General features: G+C 53.1%; 1 protein-coding gene across 2 annotated transcripts in view; it reads right to left on the reverse strand.

Moving 5' to 3' along the window:
* IGSF21 (immunoglobin superfamily member 21) overlaps positions 1 to 5,740 on the reverse strand; it is a 270,539-nt gene extending 264,799 nt beyond the window's left edge. Inside the window, exon 1 of one of the 2 annotated variants that reach the window (XM_034753548.1) lies at positions 5,224 to 5,736. In XM_034753548.1, coding sequence (XP_034609439.1) covers positions 5,224 to 5,287 — 64 coding nt within the window. In that variant the 5' untranslated portion in view covers positions 5,288 to 5,736. Of the gene's footprint in view, positions 1 to 5,223 lie in introns of both variants that reach the window. The other variant, XM_034753550.1, reaches the window with a different exon arrangement.
* Between the last annotated feature and the right edge of the window lie 14,088 nt (positions 5,741 to 19,828).

The raw sequence follows: 19,828 nt of genomic DNA on the forward strand, positions 1-19,828 counted from the left end.
CACCCCAGCTCTCCAAACTAAGGGCTGGTCTACAATAGAAAGTTAGGTCAGTCCAGCTACGTCACTCCGGGGTGTGAAAAATTCACCCTCCCCAAGACATAGTCAAGCTGACCTAGTGCAGAGAGCAGTAGGTGGACAGAAGAATTCTTCCATCAACCGAGGTCCCGCCTCTCGGGGAGGTGGATTTAGTAACGACAGGAGGGGTCAATGTCTACACTGAAGCACTACAGCAGTGCCGTGCAACTGGAGTGTTTCTAGGGTAGACACGCCCTAAGTGTCCATGCAGACACGCCCGAAGTCTCCTGAGCCTAATTCAGTGTCCCACGGGACCACGCTACCTCCTGAAGCGATTAGGGTTTTCTTATGTTCATTGCTGCTCTTTCTGCAGCACAGAGATGGCCTCAACGATTTTCTCTCTTTCACATACACACTTTTCTGCTCCTCCCCCCCCAGCTTATGCCACCACCCCCGGGCAACCCCCCCGCCCCCCGAGGGCGCCAGCTCAACCCCCCCCCCCCCCCCCCCCTAACCATTAGACAAGGCTCCCTGCTGCAGCTGTCTATGGTGCACCCTACCACAACCCTCATGTGGACTGGGGTCACCTTCTCCAGGAAGGAGAATCCTGCACTGACATTTCCACTGCATCGCATGGGGCTGGCTGACATGGCCTGTGGCCTCCAGCCATTCCCCTGAGCCACGAACCCAGATTGTCAAGTTTACTTCACTCGGGAGGGTCCGTTTGGGCTGGAATCCTGGATCAAGAGACTCAGAGGCAACAGAAAGGCTCTTAGGTGGCTTTATCCCCTCAGCACAGCTTGTTTTGTAGCCAGGGGAAACACAATCTGCAACAAAGATCCTTCCCAATGACACCTTTATTTATTATTTGTCCTGTGGTAGCGCCAAGAAGCCCAACCAGAGATCGGACCCTGTTGTGCTAGGTGCAGTACAAACGTCTGACAGAAAGACGGCCCTGCCCCAACCATTGACAATGTGTCAGAGAAGAGACAGTAGGTGGGTACAGACAGATGGGGGCAGCGCAAACTGGGAGGATTGAGAGCAGCATGACAAACAGTGTTCGCAGCACTCTAATTGCCTAGCTTGGCAGGGTTTTTTTTTAAAAGCTTGTCACATCAGAAGAGAGAGACCCAGCAGTTAGGTCATTAGCCGGAGACCTGGGTTCGATTCCTAGCTTTGCCACAAGCTCCCTGTAAGTCCCTCTAAGCCTCAGTTTCCCCCATTTATTAGGTCATAAGGGAGAACAGCACTTCCCTCCCTCACAGGGCACGGTGAAGTGCTCAGGCACCATAAGGCCGGATCTTTCACCAGCGCTCAGGTCCCTACATGATAACCGAGATGTGCATTTAAAAAGCGTGCCCCGATCCCACTCTCCGCCCCAACCCGCTACAAAGAGTGCGTCCCTCGGAGAAGTTACTGGATCCTGACTGGGCCTGAACCCCTCCTGCCCTGCACCTTTCACAGCTTACAAAGCGAGCGTTAAATGGCACTCAATCTGCATTCTCTGCTCACTCCCCTGGGGCTGGGGGGGGGGGGGCAGCATTTAACACCCCCAATCACACTGCTGCAGGGGAGGCCTGCACTCCGCTGCAGCTCCTAGGCGCCGACTCTGTGGGCATACAGGGAACACAATGCCTGTGGATTCCCTGGAGGCATAAAGCCAGCGACCAGCCCCACACTGGTCCCCCTGGGAGGCCTTGCGGCATGCTGCCCGTGTGGCTGGAGGGGTGTCAGGGGAGGGAGGAGAGGTGGCCAGTCCGCACTGCACTCTGGCTGTACTGGGCAGCTCCTTAGAGAGACACTGCAGGTGAGGTAAGTCAGAGCAGCCCCCGGGCCTGGTCTACGTTATGCCAGGGACTGCACAAGTCCTGGGTTCTGGAGGCTGCCAGGGAAGTGCCAAGCTGGCACAGAGCCACCCTCTGCTGTGCTGAGCCGAGCAAATGGACTTTAAGCGAAGAAGAAACAGCCCCCATGTGTCAATGGTTAAGCTGGGTGGAAAGCAAGTACCTCGCTCCCCGTCACACTTGGACGCTGCAGCTGACAGCAGCCTTCCTGGCGGGTGTCGAGTACAGCACAAAAGAAAACCCGCCGTCCTCTTTCTTTCCCTGGTGCTCTCAGGCGCTTTCCAAACCCCGAGAAAGCACAACTCAGCTCTCCCGGCCAGGTTTTGACGGACTTCCCTTTCACCTCTCCCAAGTGCTGACCAGACTGCAACCACCGGAGGCCAGCCTGCAGGGGACTTCGATGAAAGCTGGCGAAGGGGGCCGTGGCGGGCGAGATCACTCACGGCGTGAGAACTGGGTCACTGTCTGCAGGCCACAGCCGGGGAAAGGCCGTTGGAGGATAAAAGAAGATCAAACCAGACACCAGGGCGAAATGAACTCAGCCCTGAGCAAATAAACCTGCTTCCCCGCCTCTGGGGCCAAGTGATGTGAAAGGGAGGCCCGGCTGTGTCAGCCCAGCGCTGAAGGGCAAACTATTTCTCTGGGTAGCTACAGATCCTCCAGGGTAGGTCAGGACAAGGAGTAAGAGGCCAGGTCAGGCAGTTAAACCACAGCTAAGGAAGCCGGAGACGTGGCAGAGAGGAATGGGGCTCCCCTCTCCCTGCCATTCCCAGTGCCCCAGTGAAGGGTTGGGACGGGAGGCTGGGTTTGCCAGGATAGGCGCTTCATCTAGTGCAACGGGATGTGCTGGGCACGACCTCTCTTCGCCCCTGTACAGCTGGGCCTGCTGGCTATGAGTGGTTAGCTCGGACGCTCTTGGCTTCCTTCCCCAGCTCTGAAGATCTCAGTAGCTTCAAGTTGCTCCAGTAAAACCCTTCACCCACTCGGTCTCCCTCCTATCCCAGAACCAACATGGCTACCCCGCCGCTGCAAACGTGCTGGGCAACACGTGTCAAACGCTACCCTAGCCAATGGGCAGCCAGTAGATCCCAGCCACCCTCCTGCCCCAGGGCCACCTGCCGGATGTGTCCCCACTTAGAATGGGTGAGGTACCCCAGTCTGCCCAGCCCCAGAGCTGGGCTCTGGGAAAGGGACCCTCCCTATATACACTGGGCATCCCAGGTAACAGGCCAGCCACGTAGGCAGCCTCCGGCACAACCAGGCGTGGGCCCGGGGATCTCCGGCTAACATGGCCGGGAATATGCACCGTGCCTGGCGCTGCGCAGAGCTGGAGACAGATGAAATGCTTTCCTGGCTATTAACATTTCACCATCCCGGAGCCCGCTTGAAAGAAGACGGTCCCAGCCCAGCCCGGTTTCTATTATTCAAACCCCAGAACAAAGCCGCCGGCCCGGCCCCGCGAGAGGCGCAGCCCGGGGCTGGGGGCCGCAGACCGAGTTGCTTGGGGGGTCCCGCAGGAGTTTGCAAACTGAGCCCGGCTGGCTGGGAGCCCGCGCGAGAAGCGGCCTCTGCCGGCTGCCAAGGGCGCCCCCTCTCGGACCCGGGCACCGCAGCCGGTGCCCCCCCGGAGCATCTCCAACGGGACCGGGGGCGCTCAGCGGGCGGCTCCCCCCAGGCCACCTCCTGCGGGCAGAGACACACCGGGGAGAGCAGCATCGAGCCAGCGAGCCGCCTTTGGAAAGCGCGTTCTCTGCGCCACGGACCGGGCGTTACACAACCGCCCACCGGCGCATCTCCGCGGCCGCTCCAGGGGGACCAGACGGGTCCCTCCCCCCAGCTGTGCCGACGGGCGGCTCCGAGGGGGATGCGATTAGTTTGCAGCTGGAGTTGCCTGCTGTCCCCTCTCTCCTCTGCCCAGATGTTGCGCGGCAGAGCCCCGGCGTCTGCATGGCCAGGCGGGAGCCCAGCGCCCGGCACCGTGTGTGTGTGTGTGTGTGTGTGTGTGGAGGGGGGGTCTGCTTCCCTGCTACCAGGATAGCCGTCACCCTGGGGGCTCGCTGGACGTGCCCCCCCGCACACACACTCTCCCGAGGCAGGATTGCGCTGGGTGTCGCACCGGGGAGGTTGCAATGCGATCGCGGGGCAATTTGCAAACACCCCGGGCCCAGCGTAGGGCTGGTTTGTTTAAAAACCACCCCGACCGAGCAGGGGGGGCGAGGAAAGGGGCATTGAGCAAATCAGCCCCCTGAACATCCCCCCTCTCTCCCCATCAGCCTCTTCCCAGCCGGAGAGGAGGAGGAAGCCCCGCAGCGGGGCAGGGCGGCTGAACCCCAGGAAAGGGCGGGTTGAGATTTCAGAGCCTCTTGCCCTGCGCTGACACCGTGCCCGGGCAGTGCCCCCCCGCACCCCGCGGAAAGGAAAAGGGGTGTGTGAAGGGTCGGAGGTCAGCGAATTGCAGGGGAGGGGGACACTGCTGCCAGCCCCCACCAGTCTCAGATCACTAGCTCCGGCGCGCTTGCCCGCCCCCAGGCCAAGTCTTTGTGCTCCCATCCCTTTAAACCGAACTCAGTCCGGATAGGCGTGTAAACCTCCAGCGAACTAACAGGTGCAGCTCCGGAGTGGGGACTCTTGCAGGAGTAGAAAGCCAGCAGCTCTCCTGACGGGGGTTCCGTTCTCTGACCTGGGCTCTGCCCCCCACCCCCGCACACGTTTGTAAATCACTCGGGCGGGTTTGATTTCCACGCACGCAGAGTTGGCGCCGGTTGTGTTTGCCCGGGACTAACCCCGGCCCCCAGCTCATCAGCCGCAATCGGCGGGTTATTATTCGTAACTAGCGCCGCACAATGCGCCCTGATTGTCGCTCCTCTCCCCACCGGGGAGCGCCTGGCAGCGCCAGAGACCTGCCTTCTGCAGCCACCAGCCGAAGGGGAAGGATGGGGCTGGCATGAACCCCCCCCCCCAAACACACACACACAAAACAACCCCCCTTACAGCCCTCAACCCCCAACGAAACAACCCTCCTAAACAACCCCCCTTGCAGCCCCCAAACCCCAACGAAACAACGTCCCCAAACAACCCCCCTTGCAGCCCCCAAACCCCCCCGCCCCAAACCCCCCTTGCCGGCCCCCAGCCCCCCCTCCAACGAAACCCAAACCCGGCTCGCCCCAAGGGAAGAGCTGCACAGAGACTGTCCAGGAAAGTATCCAAGCGCGTTACAAAAATCCCACCAGGGGCCAGATCCTCAACACTTCGCGCGGATTTACCCCCTAGGTTTGATTTAGGCCAGCTGGGGATTCGCCCCGGATCCTTTTCATTCCTTCGGGGGATGGAATCAAAGCCCCCAAAGCTGGGGGGGGTCACTCACCCAGCACCGCATCCAGGAGGTCCCAAAGTAGACAGCAAAGGCGCAGGTAGTTCATCTTTCGCATGTTGGCCCCCGGAATAAGAACTCCATCTGGTTCAGAAGCGCCCCAGCCTTCCGCAGGGCGATCCGGAGCGGGGCATGGGAGGGTCGGGGACGACGGGACAGCGGCGTGGGTCAAACATCGCTGCCCGCTGGCGTCCGGGGCGGGAGGAAGAGGAAGGAGGAGGGGATCGGGCGGGAGGCAGAGCCCGAAACGAGCAGGAGACGCTGCACCTGGGCGGCGCGCCTGCCTCTCTCTCTCTCTGCTTGCGCGCAGGCTGCCCGAGGAATTCAAATCAGCTGCCCGAGTTTTGGATGAAATCTCCACTCATTGCTCGCCTGCCCCGCCCGCCTTCCCTTATTCCGCTCCCTCTCCGGCGGCTGTGTATTAGACAGACTTTTCTTTAATCCTTCCTGGCTTCTGCGCTCCCGTCCTTTAAGCCGATTTATTGCAGCAAGAGAGACTCGGCAGAGATCACTCCCCACGTCCCCCACCTTCGGCTGCTTGTTTTAGCTTCTTAACCCTTTCCCGGCTGGCAAAAATATAGATCCCCGACCCTTAGCCTCCCCGGTTAGCGCCTGTAGCTGGCATGGGCACGGCGCGCCGCTGGAGAGCCCCAACGCGCAGTGAAAGTTGTGTCAGCGGCTTCCATTCTAACCCCCTTCTTTGCAGGCTTGGTACATAACCCTCTGCCCTAGGACTCACGCCGCTAAGAGCCCCGAACTCCTCCATGCATCGGTTTAACTCGCCCTTTGATTTGAAGTTACCAACCGGGCCAGTGCGCTGCAATCCACTGGGGTTTCTTAAAGGGGGCCCTTGCCCTGCGCTCCCCTGCCTTACGCAATCACCCCAGGCCTTTAGTCTTTATTTTAGAAAAAGACTGTTCTTTAGGGGAGGCAATGGCGCCTTGTGGTTAGAGCAGGGGGGCCTGGGAGACAGAACTCCTGGGTTCCATGCCCAGCTGTGGAAGAGACTGGGGTCAAGAAAAGGGAGGCAGGGCTCCTGAGTTTTAGTTCGATTTCTTGCACTAGGGCCTAGTGGTTAGAGCGGAGGGGGCTGGGAAGCAGGACTGTTGGCTCCTATGTCTAGCTCTTCAGAGAATGTGGTCTACACTGGGGGCTAGAAGCCAGATGCCCCAGGTTCCATTGGTGCAGCTGGGAGGGAATTACGCTCTAGTGCCCCAGAGATGGGGAAAGCCAGAAGCAGGAATCCTGGGTTCTCTCCCCTGCTCTTAAGGCAGTGTGGCCTACTAGTGGGAGCTGCAGGGCTGGGTGGCACAACTCCTGGACTCTGTTATTTCTGTGTATAGAGCAGAGCTGGTCAGGAAATGACTTTTTCTTTCCCCCTGAAAAACTCTGAAGAGAACATAATTTTTTTTTTTTTGGCAAGAAAATTTCCACAAAACAGATTTTTTTTTTTAAATGTAGAACTGTGGCCAAAACCAAACCATGCTTGGTTTTCTAGCATCCTGTTTTTTCAACACCAACCTGGCCATTTTTGTTGGAAACATTTTTTTCAGGGTGAAAACATTTTTTTCGTGAAAACATTTGTCATTAGAAAGTGTTTTGAACTGTTCTACCCTAGGGGGCCATAAATGTCCCCCCACCCCACTTTAAATATATAAAACAGATAAAAGCAGATGTCCCCCCCCCAATAGACTTTCTATCCCCTTACCAGACTTTCTGTCACTGGTATTGTAACAAATCCACAGCACCTTGGACTTCAGGCTTCCCAGTAGGTCACACCATTTTTCTATTCAGAATGCCCCAGCACCATGTCCTCTTGCTCAAAACCACCACTTGAGCTATAGGAGAAACCCTCTGGGCTGTTAGCAGTATAGGGCCTAAGACACACAGCTGAGCAGTTCCTTATTCCAGCCAGTGGAGGGCAGTGGTGCACACAGACAGTTGCCCATTTCATTACAGCATTGAGCTGAAATCTGTTCCCTGGAAGATGTCCCAATTAAGAGGATTTCCCAATTAAGTGGAGTGGATTGTGCAAATATGTTTGCTTGAAGAATGAGAGCCAGGCAATTCTGCATTCAATCTGATGGCGTCCTTAGCTGGCCCTGCCGCACCTTCTTATCTCTGCCTCATGAAAGGCAGAGCAAAGATGCAAATACTAACCCTCAATGACAATTTAATGGCTCTGCTCTGCCTGTCGCTATTTTAGCATTAAAACTGGTGAATAGTGGGGATGTTTTTAATTGAACGGCTATAATCTACACTTACTGTGCACGTCCTCTGTTCATGCTCCTTTCTGACGTTTCTGCCAAACACGGCCCGTGACTAGGACGCTGGGCTAGGAGGGAGGAGACATTTGCTGTGTCCTTGGCTGGGTCCCTGGGGCGAGGCAGCCCCCTTCTCATCTATATACAGGGACATCAGGCTGGATCAGACCTGGCCACGGAGCCCAGGCTGACAATAGCCAGCACTAGATGCATCCAAGGAAGGTGTAAGTATCTCCAGTGGGAAGGCGTGGGACAATCTACCCCCCACTTTAGGTCTCATCCCAATCTCTAATAATCAGCAATTGGTTTAAGCCACAAGGTTTTGTTTTGAATATAGTTAACGCGAACAAAAAACCTCTGGCTGTTTGTGTGACCCATATAAACATCCAATCCCCTTTTGAATCTTGCTGTGTGCTTGGCCTCCACTACTTCCTGGAGCCATGAGGTCCACAGTCTCATTATGCATTGTGTGGCAAATCCCCTCCTTTGATGAGATGTTAATTTCTCTGCCTGTCCCCTTGTTCCTGTTACAAGACAGGGAGAGCAGATGCTCCTCCTCTACCTTCCCTAGGCCACTGGTTATTTTATAGGCTTATCAAAGTTGTTTTGTTTAGCTTCAACTCCATTTGAAATCCTGTGCAAAACAATGTATATAGACACTCAGCTCCAGCGAAGCCAAATCAATGTAGCCAGGTTTAAATCAAATTAAGAGTCTCCCCCACCCATTTAAAAAAAAAAAATCACACTTTTAGTGAGGTATGGCCTCAGTTTCCCCAACCAGAAAATATGTATGACACTTACACACCTTTGCACCATTCTATTCTACACCGATTCTTCCACTGCCTTCATCGTAGTGCATGAATGTCTTGAGAAGTGCTTTGAGAGTCATGGTGGAAAACCACCTTAAGTGCTATCAGGATTTTTAAATCTTCTAGGTTAAGATTTATATTTTAAATAAGCCAACCCCCTGAACACCAGCCCTAGTATATCTCGATGTCTAAAGGGGAAAAGAGAAATCAATTCATTCTTAAAATTCCTTCGAGTGAAATGTGTTCTCTGCCCTTTCTCATCCTCCAGTGAAAGCCTTGGTTACATATTGCAGAGGAATGAGGCAAAGGTGGTATGTTAATAAGGTCTAATTTTATTTGATCATGGATTTGACAGTTCTGCAGGTCCCCTGCCAGTGAGATGCTGCTGTAGCTTTTGGGTGTTGCATGTCTGTATTGACACGAGTATAAAGAAACAGCGTGGCGAGAAAATAATGAAGTCTGAGGCTCTGTCTTCAGAATGAGCCACTTAGAACAGACGGTTGTAAGGCAGGATGGCCCAATGGTTAGGGCACCCGCCTGTGACTTGGGAAACCTTGGGTGAAAATTCCTGCTCTGGCACAGGGTTCCTGGGTTGTTTTGGGCCAGGCCCTAGCCTGTCTATGCCACAGATCTCCATCTATACCCTGGAGAGAATAGCACTGCCCTATCTCACAGGGCTGTTGTGAAGATAAATCCAATAAAGAGTGGGAGGGGCTTGGGTGGCATCATAATGGGAGTCATAAATATCTAAATTAGACAGAAAGCTGCAGTCAGTTGGGCTTCCAAGTGCAATGAAAATGGGGTCTTGCAGGGAAACATCTGACACCAAATGAGCAACTTTGGACACCACCAAACGTGATACAAGATGCTTCACAAATGCATACCTGTGCACCCTTCCAACAGGCCACGTGGTTCGGCTGCCCTGAAGGTACCACCCAGCAGAGGGTATTGCAGTGGGTGAAATGCCAGTTGGACTGGCTGCTGCTGAGGGGGGGGGGGGGGGGCCTCCTGAGCTGTGAAGTTAAGATGTGGATCCAAACTTCCCTCTGCTGCAGGGTGGTTCAGCTCTGAGCTGTGAACCAGGGCCTGTCTCTGAAATAGAAATACAGGGGTTGCCGTAAAGGAGGAGTCCAACGCTCCATCTAGTCTTGTAGCCTGTACTGGCCACCGCACTGATCCTGTAAAAAGCCAGCTGATCCATAATGCATCTTGTCAATTCTGAAGTCTGGTACCATAGGAGGGAAAATCCCTTCCTGACCCCCACACGAGACCAGCTCCTACCCTGAAGTTTGAGGTTTGATGTCCCTTATCACAGCCTCAGCTCAGGGGTTTGAGCATTGGCCTGCTAAACCCAGGGTTGTGAGCTCAATCCTTGAGGGGGCCATTTAGGGAACTGGGGCAAAAATCTGTCTGGGGGTTGGTCCTGCTTTGAGCAGGGGGTTGGACTAGATGACCTCCTGAGGTCCCTTCCAACCCTGATATTCTATGATTCTATGAAACCACGGCTTGGGCCTGTCTCTGTAATATAAGCGAACCAGAACACCCAATCCAAGCAGCCTTGAAATCTGGGAGACCAGATCCAAAATTTGGGTCTCCCTCTATAACAGGGCATCTAGTCCAATACACCCACCAACTTCAGAGCTGGATCCAAGTCCAGATCCTAACTTCAGGCCGCAGGTCCTTCTCTCGTTACAAAAGGGAAACTGACGACAGGCGTGGATGGAGCTGGAATTCAGAAGCTGGAAGTCATACAGAGTGCAGGATGGTTGGGATCCTTAGTGACCATCTCACCTTTCATCTTGTTCCTCCTGCTTGCAGCTGGTCTGTTTGGGAAAGGCCTGGGATCCTCTGGTATACGCCATCCCCACTCTCCTCCTTACCCATATACCTGTGCTCAGTTTCTCCATCATTAAACATGCATTCTCTCCAGGCAGCTAGCTGGGTTTTTAATGTCTCTCAGAGAGATACAATTTGTATTGATCAGTTAGAGCTGTGGGAGTCTCTCTCTAATACACCTCAGTGGATAAATGGGCACTTTGAACAGACCAGTCTACCCCATCCTTTCCTGGCTTGCTTGTTTTTCCTCCGATCAGTTCTCTCCTGTTCACTCATTCCTTTATGAAAGAGGCCTCATGAGAAGCAGACGGCAAAGTCAACAGCAGGTAAAAAAAAATCCCTGGAACGGGCTCAGAATTAGAGATGCAAAAAGGAAGGTTTTCACCCTGGGAAAGTCACACTGTCCTTTAAGGGAAGGCAAATGTGCCGGCTTGCTAGGGAACATGCAGACGTTATTAATGCTCTTATGATTTTGGTGGAATCTGCCTGATGTAATGATGTAAAGAGGACTTGTTTAAGCGCTCTCTCTCGCTCTCTCTCTCACACACACACACACACACACACACACACACACACAAAACCAAACACTGCCTGCACATACAGGAAGGCAAGCAATGGAGTGTCTCCTCTTTCCACGGAGGGAGATCTGGGGATGGATTAGCAGACGAGGACTGGAAAGAGTCCTGAACAGTTTGGGCCCCCTGTTCTTCTTGCCCAGAAGGGCCTTTTCGATGTAGCTGACGTTTATTTTGTAGAACACGAGCCAAATTCTTTCCTCGCGTAATTCGATTGACTCCAGCGGAGTTGCAGCAGCAAAGAATTTGGCTCCATGTTTTGTGCTGGGAGGTAAATAGCAAAGAATGCGCTTGAAGCCTGGTCTGGTTTTCATGACAGCTGGACAGATCTTGACTCCCTGCCTTTGTTGCCCCCTGGTGGCCCGACTCAAGAGGGAACTTAACCAATTAGCAGAGTCTCCTGCCGGGTGGGGACAGGTTTGACTATGGCCTGTCGGTCACTGCAGCCCAGAGAACCGGAGACCCTCTTGGTCCACAAGGGAGCAAGAAGGGAACCTCCCCACTGACAGAGCCAGGCAGCGACAGGCTGAATTCATCCAAGCTGATGTCATTCTTTGTCCCTTCATGTACTGAGCTGAATCAGGTTTCAGCTAACTCCCCAGTAAACGGCCCTTGGGACAAAAAGTGTCTGCACTTCCTGGCACGAGCCGCTTGTGGTGCCGCTGGTAAGCGGCATATTCCATTCCAGAGGCGGGTAAGGTCCAGCCACAGATGAAGTGCTTCTTGCACAGGATAGGAGATGGTCTCCCCCAGAGCAATGGGACATCCAGGGGACTCCATTGATGCAGCTGGCCACCTTGGTTAGCACCCAGAAGTCACATTCCAGAAGCGCATCTGGTTGAGCCAGGTAGCATCTGGGAGACATGCTCCCAGGCCGGGTTACACCCGGATGTGGCTCTGCTGGTGCCGCTGAGGGAACGCCCAAGAGACGTGCTCCCCACACTGCCCCCAGGTGGGCTGGGTGTTGCCCGTGAAATACACGCTCCGCCTGGACAGCCAGGTATGATCTCACACGCCATTCCTGGTGTGGACAAGCAGCCAGGCCCACTGGCGGAGAAGGGGTTAATGAGAAGGCAGCTTCCATCTGTGAGAGGCTTATCAGCAGACAAAGACGACCTCCTTTCCCCTCTCCTTGCCTTTACCAGGCAATCCTTTCAGGAGTTTCCCTGCTGGAAACAGAAGGTGCAGAGAGTGCGGCTTTCATCTCTCTGCTTCCCCAGCTCCGGTAGCACCCGCTAAAGTGGGCTCCCACCTCCCCACTTCGCCAGCCTTCTGAGAGCAGAGCCCAGCGCTATGGTATCAAAGCAACGTTGTCACCGGGGGTGGCTCTTCTGGTTCAGAGGGGGTGACCCCAGCTTTCCCTGCCCTGGGATGGCAGGGGATTCCCCTCCGAAAGGAAGTGGAGAGTACAGAGGCGCCTGTCTAGTTGGCATTGCCTGCAGCCCAGTTCACACTTCCTCTACACCCTCCGCCCAGGGCCGTGAGGGAAGCTACAGCTGGTGGGGGCAGGGGGGAGGAGGGAGCAGTGGATTGAAACAGGAGAGGGAGCACCCATGAGGCCAGCCTAGGAGGAGAGGGTGCTGTGGGGGAGCACGGCTTACTCCAGCCAGTGTGAAAACGGAGAGCGCTGGCTCTGCTTTAGCCGAAAGGGGCCACCCTGGGCTTCATTTGTAATGAAAGAACTGCCAGAGCTCAAGCAATTTTTTTACATTCATAACTGACACGGCAAGTCCAGAGGCACCGGGGCTCTGAACTGCCAGGCCCGGAGGCGCCGGCCGGGCTCTGAACTGCTAGGGCCGGAGGTGCCGGGGCTCTGAACTGCCAGGCCCGCAGGCGCCGGGGCTTAGCCCTAGCACAAATTAAGCACTGGGGCCACCCCATTCTCATTCTTTAACCCCTGATTACAGCAATCCACACTGGGGAGCACTGTGTCTGGGGCTGCACGTTTCTTCGCTGCCATCGGCTCCCAAGAGCCTAAGGAGCCAAAATGCATACGACTCGCAGAGGCAGGGTTTGGGGCCACTGCCTACTCGAGCTGCGCTGAAGTGCTCCTTCCATCTCGGATGTTTTCTCTCACACTCTGTTTCCGGTAGAGGCTGGGAGCAGCTTTCCAGGAGGCCTGGAGTCTGGGAACACACTGGGCTCGGGAAGGGAGGGGGGTGTCAACGATTTATTCAAAAATATGAACAAAAATTAAAAAATCTGTCCAATGAAAAAAAGGTTTGTTTTCAAAATGAACATTTTTTTTCCTGGAAAATTGTTTCATCTGAAATCACCTAGTTAGTTTTTTTTTTTTTTTTTTATGAAACTGGATTTAATTTAACAAAAGGAATATTTCCATGGAAAATGTAGGGGGCAAATTAGAATTTTTTCCTGAGGAAAAACTTCCTCCCCGCCCAACCTGTGTGGTCTGGAATATCTGTCGCTTTGAAATACAGATGGGGCCATAGAAATTATTTTCTGGCTGCTTCTCCACACTTGCAAACCCAAGGCAGATTAATTCTTAATGACTGCATTAATCTCTGAAATAAAAAAAAATAAACAGCCCCTCAGCTGAAGAGGGAATGCTCCAGAGAGCCATTCCTGAAACAAACGGATCTCTCACGCTTTGTGATGCTGAGGTATTAACCACGGAATAGCCTTCAGGCTGGCCAGGGGGCTGACAATGATGGATCCTTCCATGTAAACCCAAGTCCGTTGTGTGTACCAAGTTCTTCACACTTTACAGGGAAGGTGCTGGTAAATTCACTACAAATATGGCCTCGTGGAAGAACCTACATTTGCCTGTGTCCAAGGAACTGGTTCTGATGTAAGGGTGAGTTGAGCAAATAGGAGAATGATAGTAAATCCGTTGTATCCAGATAACCAAGCATGCCTGACCCACATGGCTCCGTTAGCCTTTGTAGAAGGCATTCCAAGATGTCTCCTTAGGGGGCATATTTCCACATTCACGTCATACTTCACCCCCTATTAAATAGAAATAATACTGCCTTATTTTTAGCCTGCACCTCTTGCCCAGAAGTCATCTGTGGACTGGAGTTGATTTACCAGCCAGCCTATTGGGGTGCTGGTATGTTTAGGGCAGGAAATGAAGAACACATGTCCAGTGCTAGGGTATTTAAATACGCCTGATCCTTGTAGTCGTCTGAAGTGGGGATTTGGCCAGGATGCGAGGGCTCTCACGCCTTCTCTTGCAGAAAGTACTGTGGACTCCTTAACAGCCAAAACAAGTCAGATCTAGAATGGGTTGGATTTTTTTATTTTTAGGTCAGAAAGTGGCAATTCATTGAATCCGATACTTGTCCTGCAAAAGGGGAGGTTTTGATTAAACTTTTGTCAGGAAGGTTTCTCAGGTCCAGGGTGGAATTTCTGTGGTTCGTTGTCACAATTGCTCTCAAATGTGCCAGCAGAGACCTTCCTAGGTGATCCCAACAATGAAATACATTGAGAACCAACCAGTGGGACCTCTGGGTGCTGGATCCCACAGGTTCTCCGTCTGTAGAATAGAAACCCTTGCTCTTTTGCTCGTTCTTGGCTACTCCAGGAGGCTCTGACCTAGCTGCTCTTTGTGTCTTTACTAACAAATCAAGTGATTTCCCCAGTCCAGTGCATTAACCACAAAACCACAAACCTCTGAGCACGTAGCAAGAAACCCAGATCCCATTGAGCTTGACGCAACTTGGGGTCTCCTTGCAGATGCATGGCATAGCTCTCGTATGCTGCCCTTTCTCTGGGAGAGCTCCCACACGACCTAATCCTCGGACACAACAGTGACCCGCAGTGCAGAGGAGACGTTTGAGATGTAGATTTTTGTCCCAAAACATTTTAAAGGAATTAGTTGTTTTCCTGCAGAAAAATACCTTTGACAGCCTCCAGATTTATTATTGTAGCACAAGAACATGCCCAGAGAAACGTGCAGGGGCATCAACCAAATTCCAGGACATTAAGGCAGACAGTAAGTGATGTAAATTGTTGGATAAAAATATTGCCGTTTGTATTAGGTGTCTGGCTTTGTTGTTTTCTGCTTGGTTTTTAATTTTGTGTGAATTCCGGGGCTGGTGAAAGGGGCTGGATTGACAGCCTGGGAGACTGGAATCCACAGAACAGACACAGGCTGTAGCAATGACCATAAGAATGGCTATACAGGGTCAGACCAAAGGTCCATCTACCCCAGTGGCCTGTCTTCCAACAGTGGCCAGTGCCAGGTGCCCCAGAGGGAATGGACAGAACAGGGAATCATCAAGTGATCCATCCCGTCGCCCATTCCCAGCGTCTGGGAAACAGAGGCTAGGGACACCCTCCCTGCCCATCCTGGCTAATAGCCATTGATGGACCTATCCTCCATGAACTTATCTAGGTTTTTTTTGTTAACCCTGTTATAGTCTTGGCCTTCACACTATCCTCTGGCAAGGAGTTCCACAGGTGCATTGTGTGAACAAATAATTCCTTTTGTTTGTTTTAAACCTGCTGCCTGTTAAAAATGCAAGCTCCTGCCATGCTGCCGCTCACCAGTGTGCAATCAATCAAATCAATCAATGACCTGGAGTGACCCCCGCTAGGGCTGAGCAAAGCTTTTGGGTCAAGATTTTCAGGTCAGTGGGAGCTGCTGGGTGTGCAGCCCTGTTGAAAATCCAGCTACCTAATCAGGGGCCTACATGTAAATTTAGGAGCCCAATGTTAGGCTCCTAGATGGAAACTGACAAAGCTGCCTAAGGGATTTAGATGCCTGGTTTCCCTTACATTGGGGGCCCAAATCCCAATGTGGCCCATTCAGTCTCTCACTGCTAAGGGTGCTGGTAATGATGTTTGGAAGTGTGGATACTTGTCTACCAGCAACTAGACTGAGACCACCAAGTGTGTCTGTTTTCTGCTAGTCCCTGAATGTGCTGGGAAATTAACCTCCGCTCCTGTTCCAAGATGGTTATCGTCAGCTTCAGGGTTCTGGGGACAGGAGCTTGTTAATAACCCTGTTTGGTCTCCACATTTGGGCTCTTTCTTGATCTACTTCTAACCATGCTCACATCAGCGGATTCCTGGGTTCCAGGTGGAAGGGACTCAGATGTTGAGCCAGTCCAAATGGGGGATGTGGCTAAGGGGTTTTCACTCTCGTCTCATCCTGCCAGCTGCTACACACACAGGCGCCAGGCAAGCTGCAAAGGCAGAAGCGGCGCCAGGGTTTTTGCCACTCTAGGCGGCGGCGCTCCTCCTCTGAACATTTGGCGGCGGGGGTCCTTCCGCTCCGCGTCTTCGGGGCACTTCGGCGGCAGGTCCCGGAGCGAGTGAAGGATCCGCCGCCAAATTTCCGCCGAAGATCCGGAGCGGAAGTACCCCCCGCCACCGAATTTCTGCTGAGGGTGGCAAAATGCCGTCCCCCAAATCTGCCTCCCTAGGTGACCGCCTAGGGTCAACTAGTGGAAGTGCCAGCCCTGTGCAAAGCCACCCCACCAGCTGCCTCGGGCAAGCCTCCATGCTCCTCCTTGAAGGACGAGATCTGCTAGCTTACCTCCTGCCTTAGTCCCATGGCTCCAGGCAATCCCACGTAGCGTCCATCCACAGTGAAGAACAAGGGCAGTTCCAAAGCTCATTGTAGTTAAAAAGGGTCTTTTCCATCGACTTCAGTGGGCTTTGGCTCAGGCCCAGTGAGTCTAGGCCCTGTGAGCTCTGCCCATCCCCGGGATGAGGAAAGGCAGGTGCACCCCACATCCTAACAGGGCACTAGCGTGAGGTGGAGTTTACGACTCAGCAGCTGTGTGGTGTGTCGTCTGCAGAGACGAGCGGCACGAGGCAGCGTGTGCTGTGGTTTCTCCCCGATCGCGGACGGAAGCAAGTCCGTAAAGGAGACTAACCACAACCACACTCAGGCAGATGCTAAACCCTGGAAGTTACCAACACAACCGTGGTCCTACCGCCACCATGCGCGCCCCTTCCCCTGCTGCCGCCAGACTCAGCATTGGATCGGCTGGGTAATCGACAAGTGTAGCGGCATCTCTGTGCTGATCAGGGCAGGCTGCAAAACACCAATTCCCTTGCGAAGAAGTGTGAGGTCTGGAAATGTATTTTCATCCCGTCTCTGAATGGAAATGAGACCTTTTGGCAAATGTCATGAACCAACACAAGAAAGAAGCACCCCACCCCTGGATAGCCAATCGCTGGGTGGTCAGGACACCTGGCTGAGACCCCAGTTCAAATCCCCAGTCTGCCTGGGTCAGTGCCAGACACGGGGTTCACTCACTCCAGTTCTGACCCGAAATTCCCTTCAGCCTGGGCCTGGGAAACCTTCCCAATGAAAATGTCATTGAACAGACATGTTTTGCTGAAACATATTGATTTCCCCAAAGTGGCATTTCTCAACGGGAAATAGTTTAGCTGGAAATTTTTCGACCCGTTCTCCCGTCACATTACTCAAGTGCTTAATCAAATACTTTTTTTTTTTAGGACACATTTTTCCTCTCCTTAGAGTGGATTGTGTGTGTCCTTGCCATTTGCTCGAGGAGGAGAGCAGGGCTCGGGAACCAGTTCAAGAATGTCCCGGGCCCCTACCCTGGGATGAAGATGTCGCCCATTTGGGGGCATGGTTGTCTTTCTCCACCTCCTACCTACCAGTGGTATAGCTATAAATTTAAATTAATGGAGATATCCCATCTCCTAGAACTGGAAGGGACCTTGAAAGGTCATCAAGTCCAGTCCCCAGCCTTCACTAGCAGGACCAAGTACTGATTTTGCCCCAGATTCCCAAGTGGCCCCCAACAGTAGCTGTATATTGGCTGCTGTAGATTTCAGACCTGTCCCAGCTAGCGATGAGCCTAAACCAAAGCCTGACATTCAAATGCGCCCCTCCCCCCATGCTTTGGGGATGTTCCAAATGTAGATCAGAATTTGGCATCTTCGTCACCCATCTTTGCAGGGACCTGAGCGTCTCCAACCTTCCTCTTGCTACATTTGACACAAAAGAGGATGTCGTCCTACTGAAAAATCTGAAGTCTCCTGCCTTCTCTCTTCTGACCTTTTCAGAAGAAGCCTGTATACTAATTAGCAGAGTAATAATGTGGCAAGGATACGATCCCTCATTAGCTTTTGAGAGATTCCCAGCTACATGACTGATATGCATCTACAAGAAAATTAACTTCAGCATGAGGGTTCCATAATCAAGATTAATGAGGAAGCAGAGAGAGAGAGCAGAAAACAGCTCCACTTTGCTCTTTTGTCTCCCTCACGCCCTTTGTGGAGCGGGAAGCAACTCCCCAAATGGGGCCTTCTCGGGGCTGCCCCTTCACAAGAAAGGCTGGTGCTCGTTATAGCTTCTTCTCCTGCAGGGGATAGGTCTAGGTCGTTGGTTCCAAGCCCCCTCAGATCTGTAGAGGACAAAAACGTGTTCCCATCTAGAGGCCCTATGTGAAATGAGGTTACGGGCCCAGGCTGGTTCCTAGGGAATGGCTATCTGCACCATACTTGGCACTTTTGCCGGCAATCTCAGCTGAGGAACGGCAGTGATAGTGAGACATCCTCTCCTGGGGGTCCCTCTAGATCAAGGTGGAGAAGAATCGGTGTGGGAGGTTCTGCAGATCCTTGCATTGAGGTTGCACTGGTCTTTGAGCTGCAGTCTTCTGGTACTGTCTCTCCAGCACCCTCCCACTTCCTCCCCAGTCTTCCATCCATCGACACATTAGAGCTGCAAGAAACTCATCAGCTTTGGCTCTCTGAGTCTCTGGGGAAAATTCTCTCCATTTCCCCTCACTTGGGCTCTTGCTACCTGGACGCAGAGCAGAGCTGGGCCCAAACCAGCCAACGGCTAGAATTTGCAGCGCGTGCTGGTGTAAGTCTCGCCACCTAGTTAGCCGTGGCCTGAGTCACTTTGCAACTAGTAAGTACAGCTGTTTGCCACCGGAGGGCGATACACGCCTCCTTAAACTAATAGTTGTGAGCGCAATTAAAGCTTTAGTTAACCTGGGAGAAGTCAGTGGTGAGATTAGAACCCAGGTCCCTGATACTTCACAGGTGAGATGGCTGTTTTGCATGGTAAGAGAAAAAAGCAGGCTAGCAAAGTTCAAGGCAGCATGGACTAATAGTTCAAGCCCCAGATTGGGAGTCAGGACACCTGGGTTCTCTTCCTGGCTCTGGCACTCACTTAATGTGAGCTCTTGAGAAGGCCTTTGCCTCACCTATTTATGCAATAAGCTTTTTGGGGCAGATAGTGAAACATTATGTGCACGTACAGCACCCAGCACCCTGGCTCCTTGATCTCAGTTGGGGGTGCTAGTCCCCACCGGAGTACAGACAATGGTGCAGACATGTTCCCCACAATTCCTTGTAGCTGGCTCCTCCCTACTGTTCGCAAGATGTGGGGTTTACATTTGGGGGCAGGCAGTTGAACCCACACCGAATAAAGGGGAAAAAACAAGCTCCTTTCCCCTGCACAGACTTTGATGAAGGCACTTTCCATTACTGAAGATGCAGCACAAAGGGGTAATTAGCCACAGATAATTCCCATTAGCATTAATGGGGATTTATCCTTGCCTAATTACCCCATGCGCCATGCTGCAAAACACACGTTGTAATGTCTGCGCATGCCAACCCACAACCTGACGGAGCCCTCAAAGCCATCGCTAGAGCTGCGATACGTACGGACCCTTTGCCCGTCTCTAACACCCTCCGCCACAGGACTTTGCAAACATCAGGGAGCCGAGCCTCACCACGTCCTCGTGGGGGGCTTCCCCCCCATTTACAGGTGGGGAAATTGACAGATCCAAGGTCGTACTGGGAGCGAACAGCAGAGCCAGGGAAAGGACTCTCATGACTGCTGGGTACTCAGTGACAAGCCCAGCCTTGATTACTGTCCCGTGTGGCTAAGATTCACGGGCCTTTCATGGGAACCTGGGCCAATCTCTGGCTTAGAGCTGAAGCCACGCAAGGTGCTGCCCCACACGGAGCATGGCTGAGTCAGCTAGACATTCCCTTTGAGATAATGGGGTCCTTTTAGGACCTGCAACTCAGAAGCTTTGGAGATATACCTATCTCATAGACCTGGAAGGGACTCCGAAAGGTCATCGAGTCCAGCCCCCTGCCTTCACTAGCAGGACCAAGTACTGATTTTGCCCCAGATCCCTAAGTGGCCCCC

Source organism: Trachemys scripta, chromosome 19 (genome assembly GCF_013100865.1).
Source record: "Trachemys scripta elegans isolate TJP31775 chromosome 19, CAS_Tse_1.0, whole genome shotgun sequence".
Taxonomy (NCBI): domain Eukaryota; kingdom Metazoa; phylum Chordata; order Testudines; family Emydidae; genus Trachemys; species Trachemys scripta.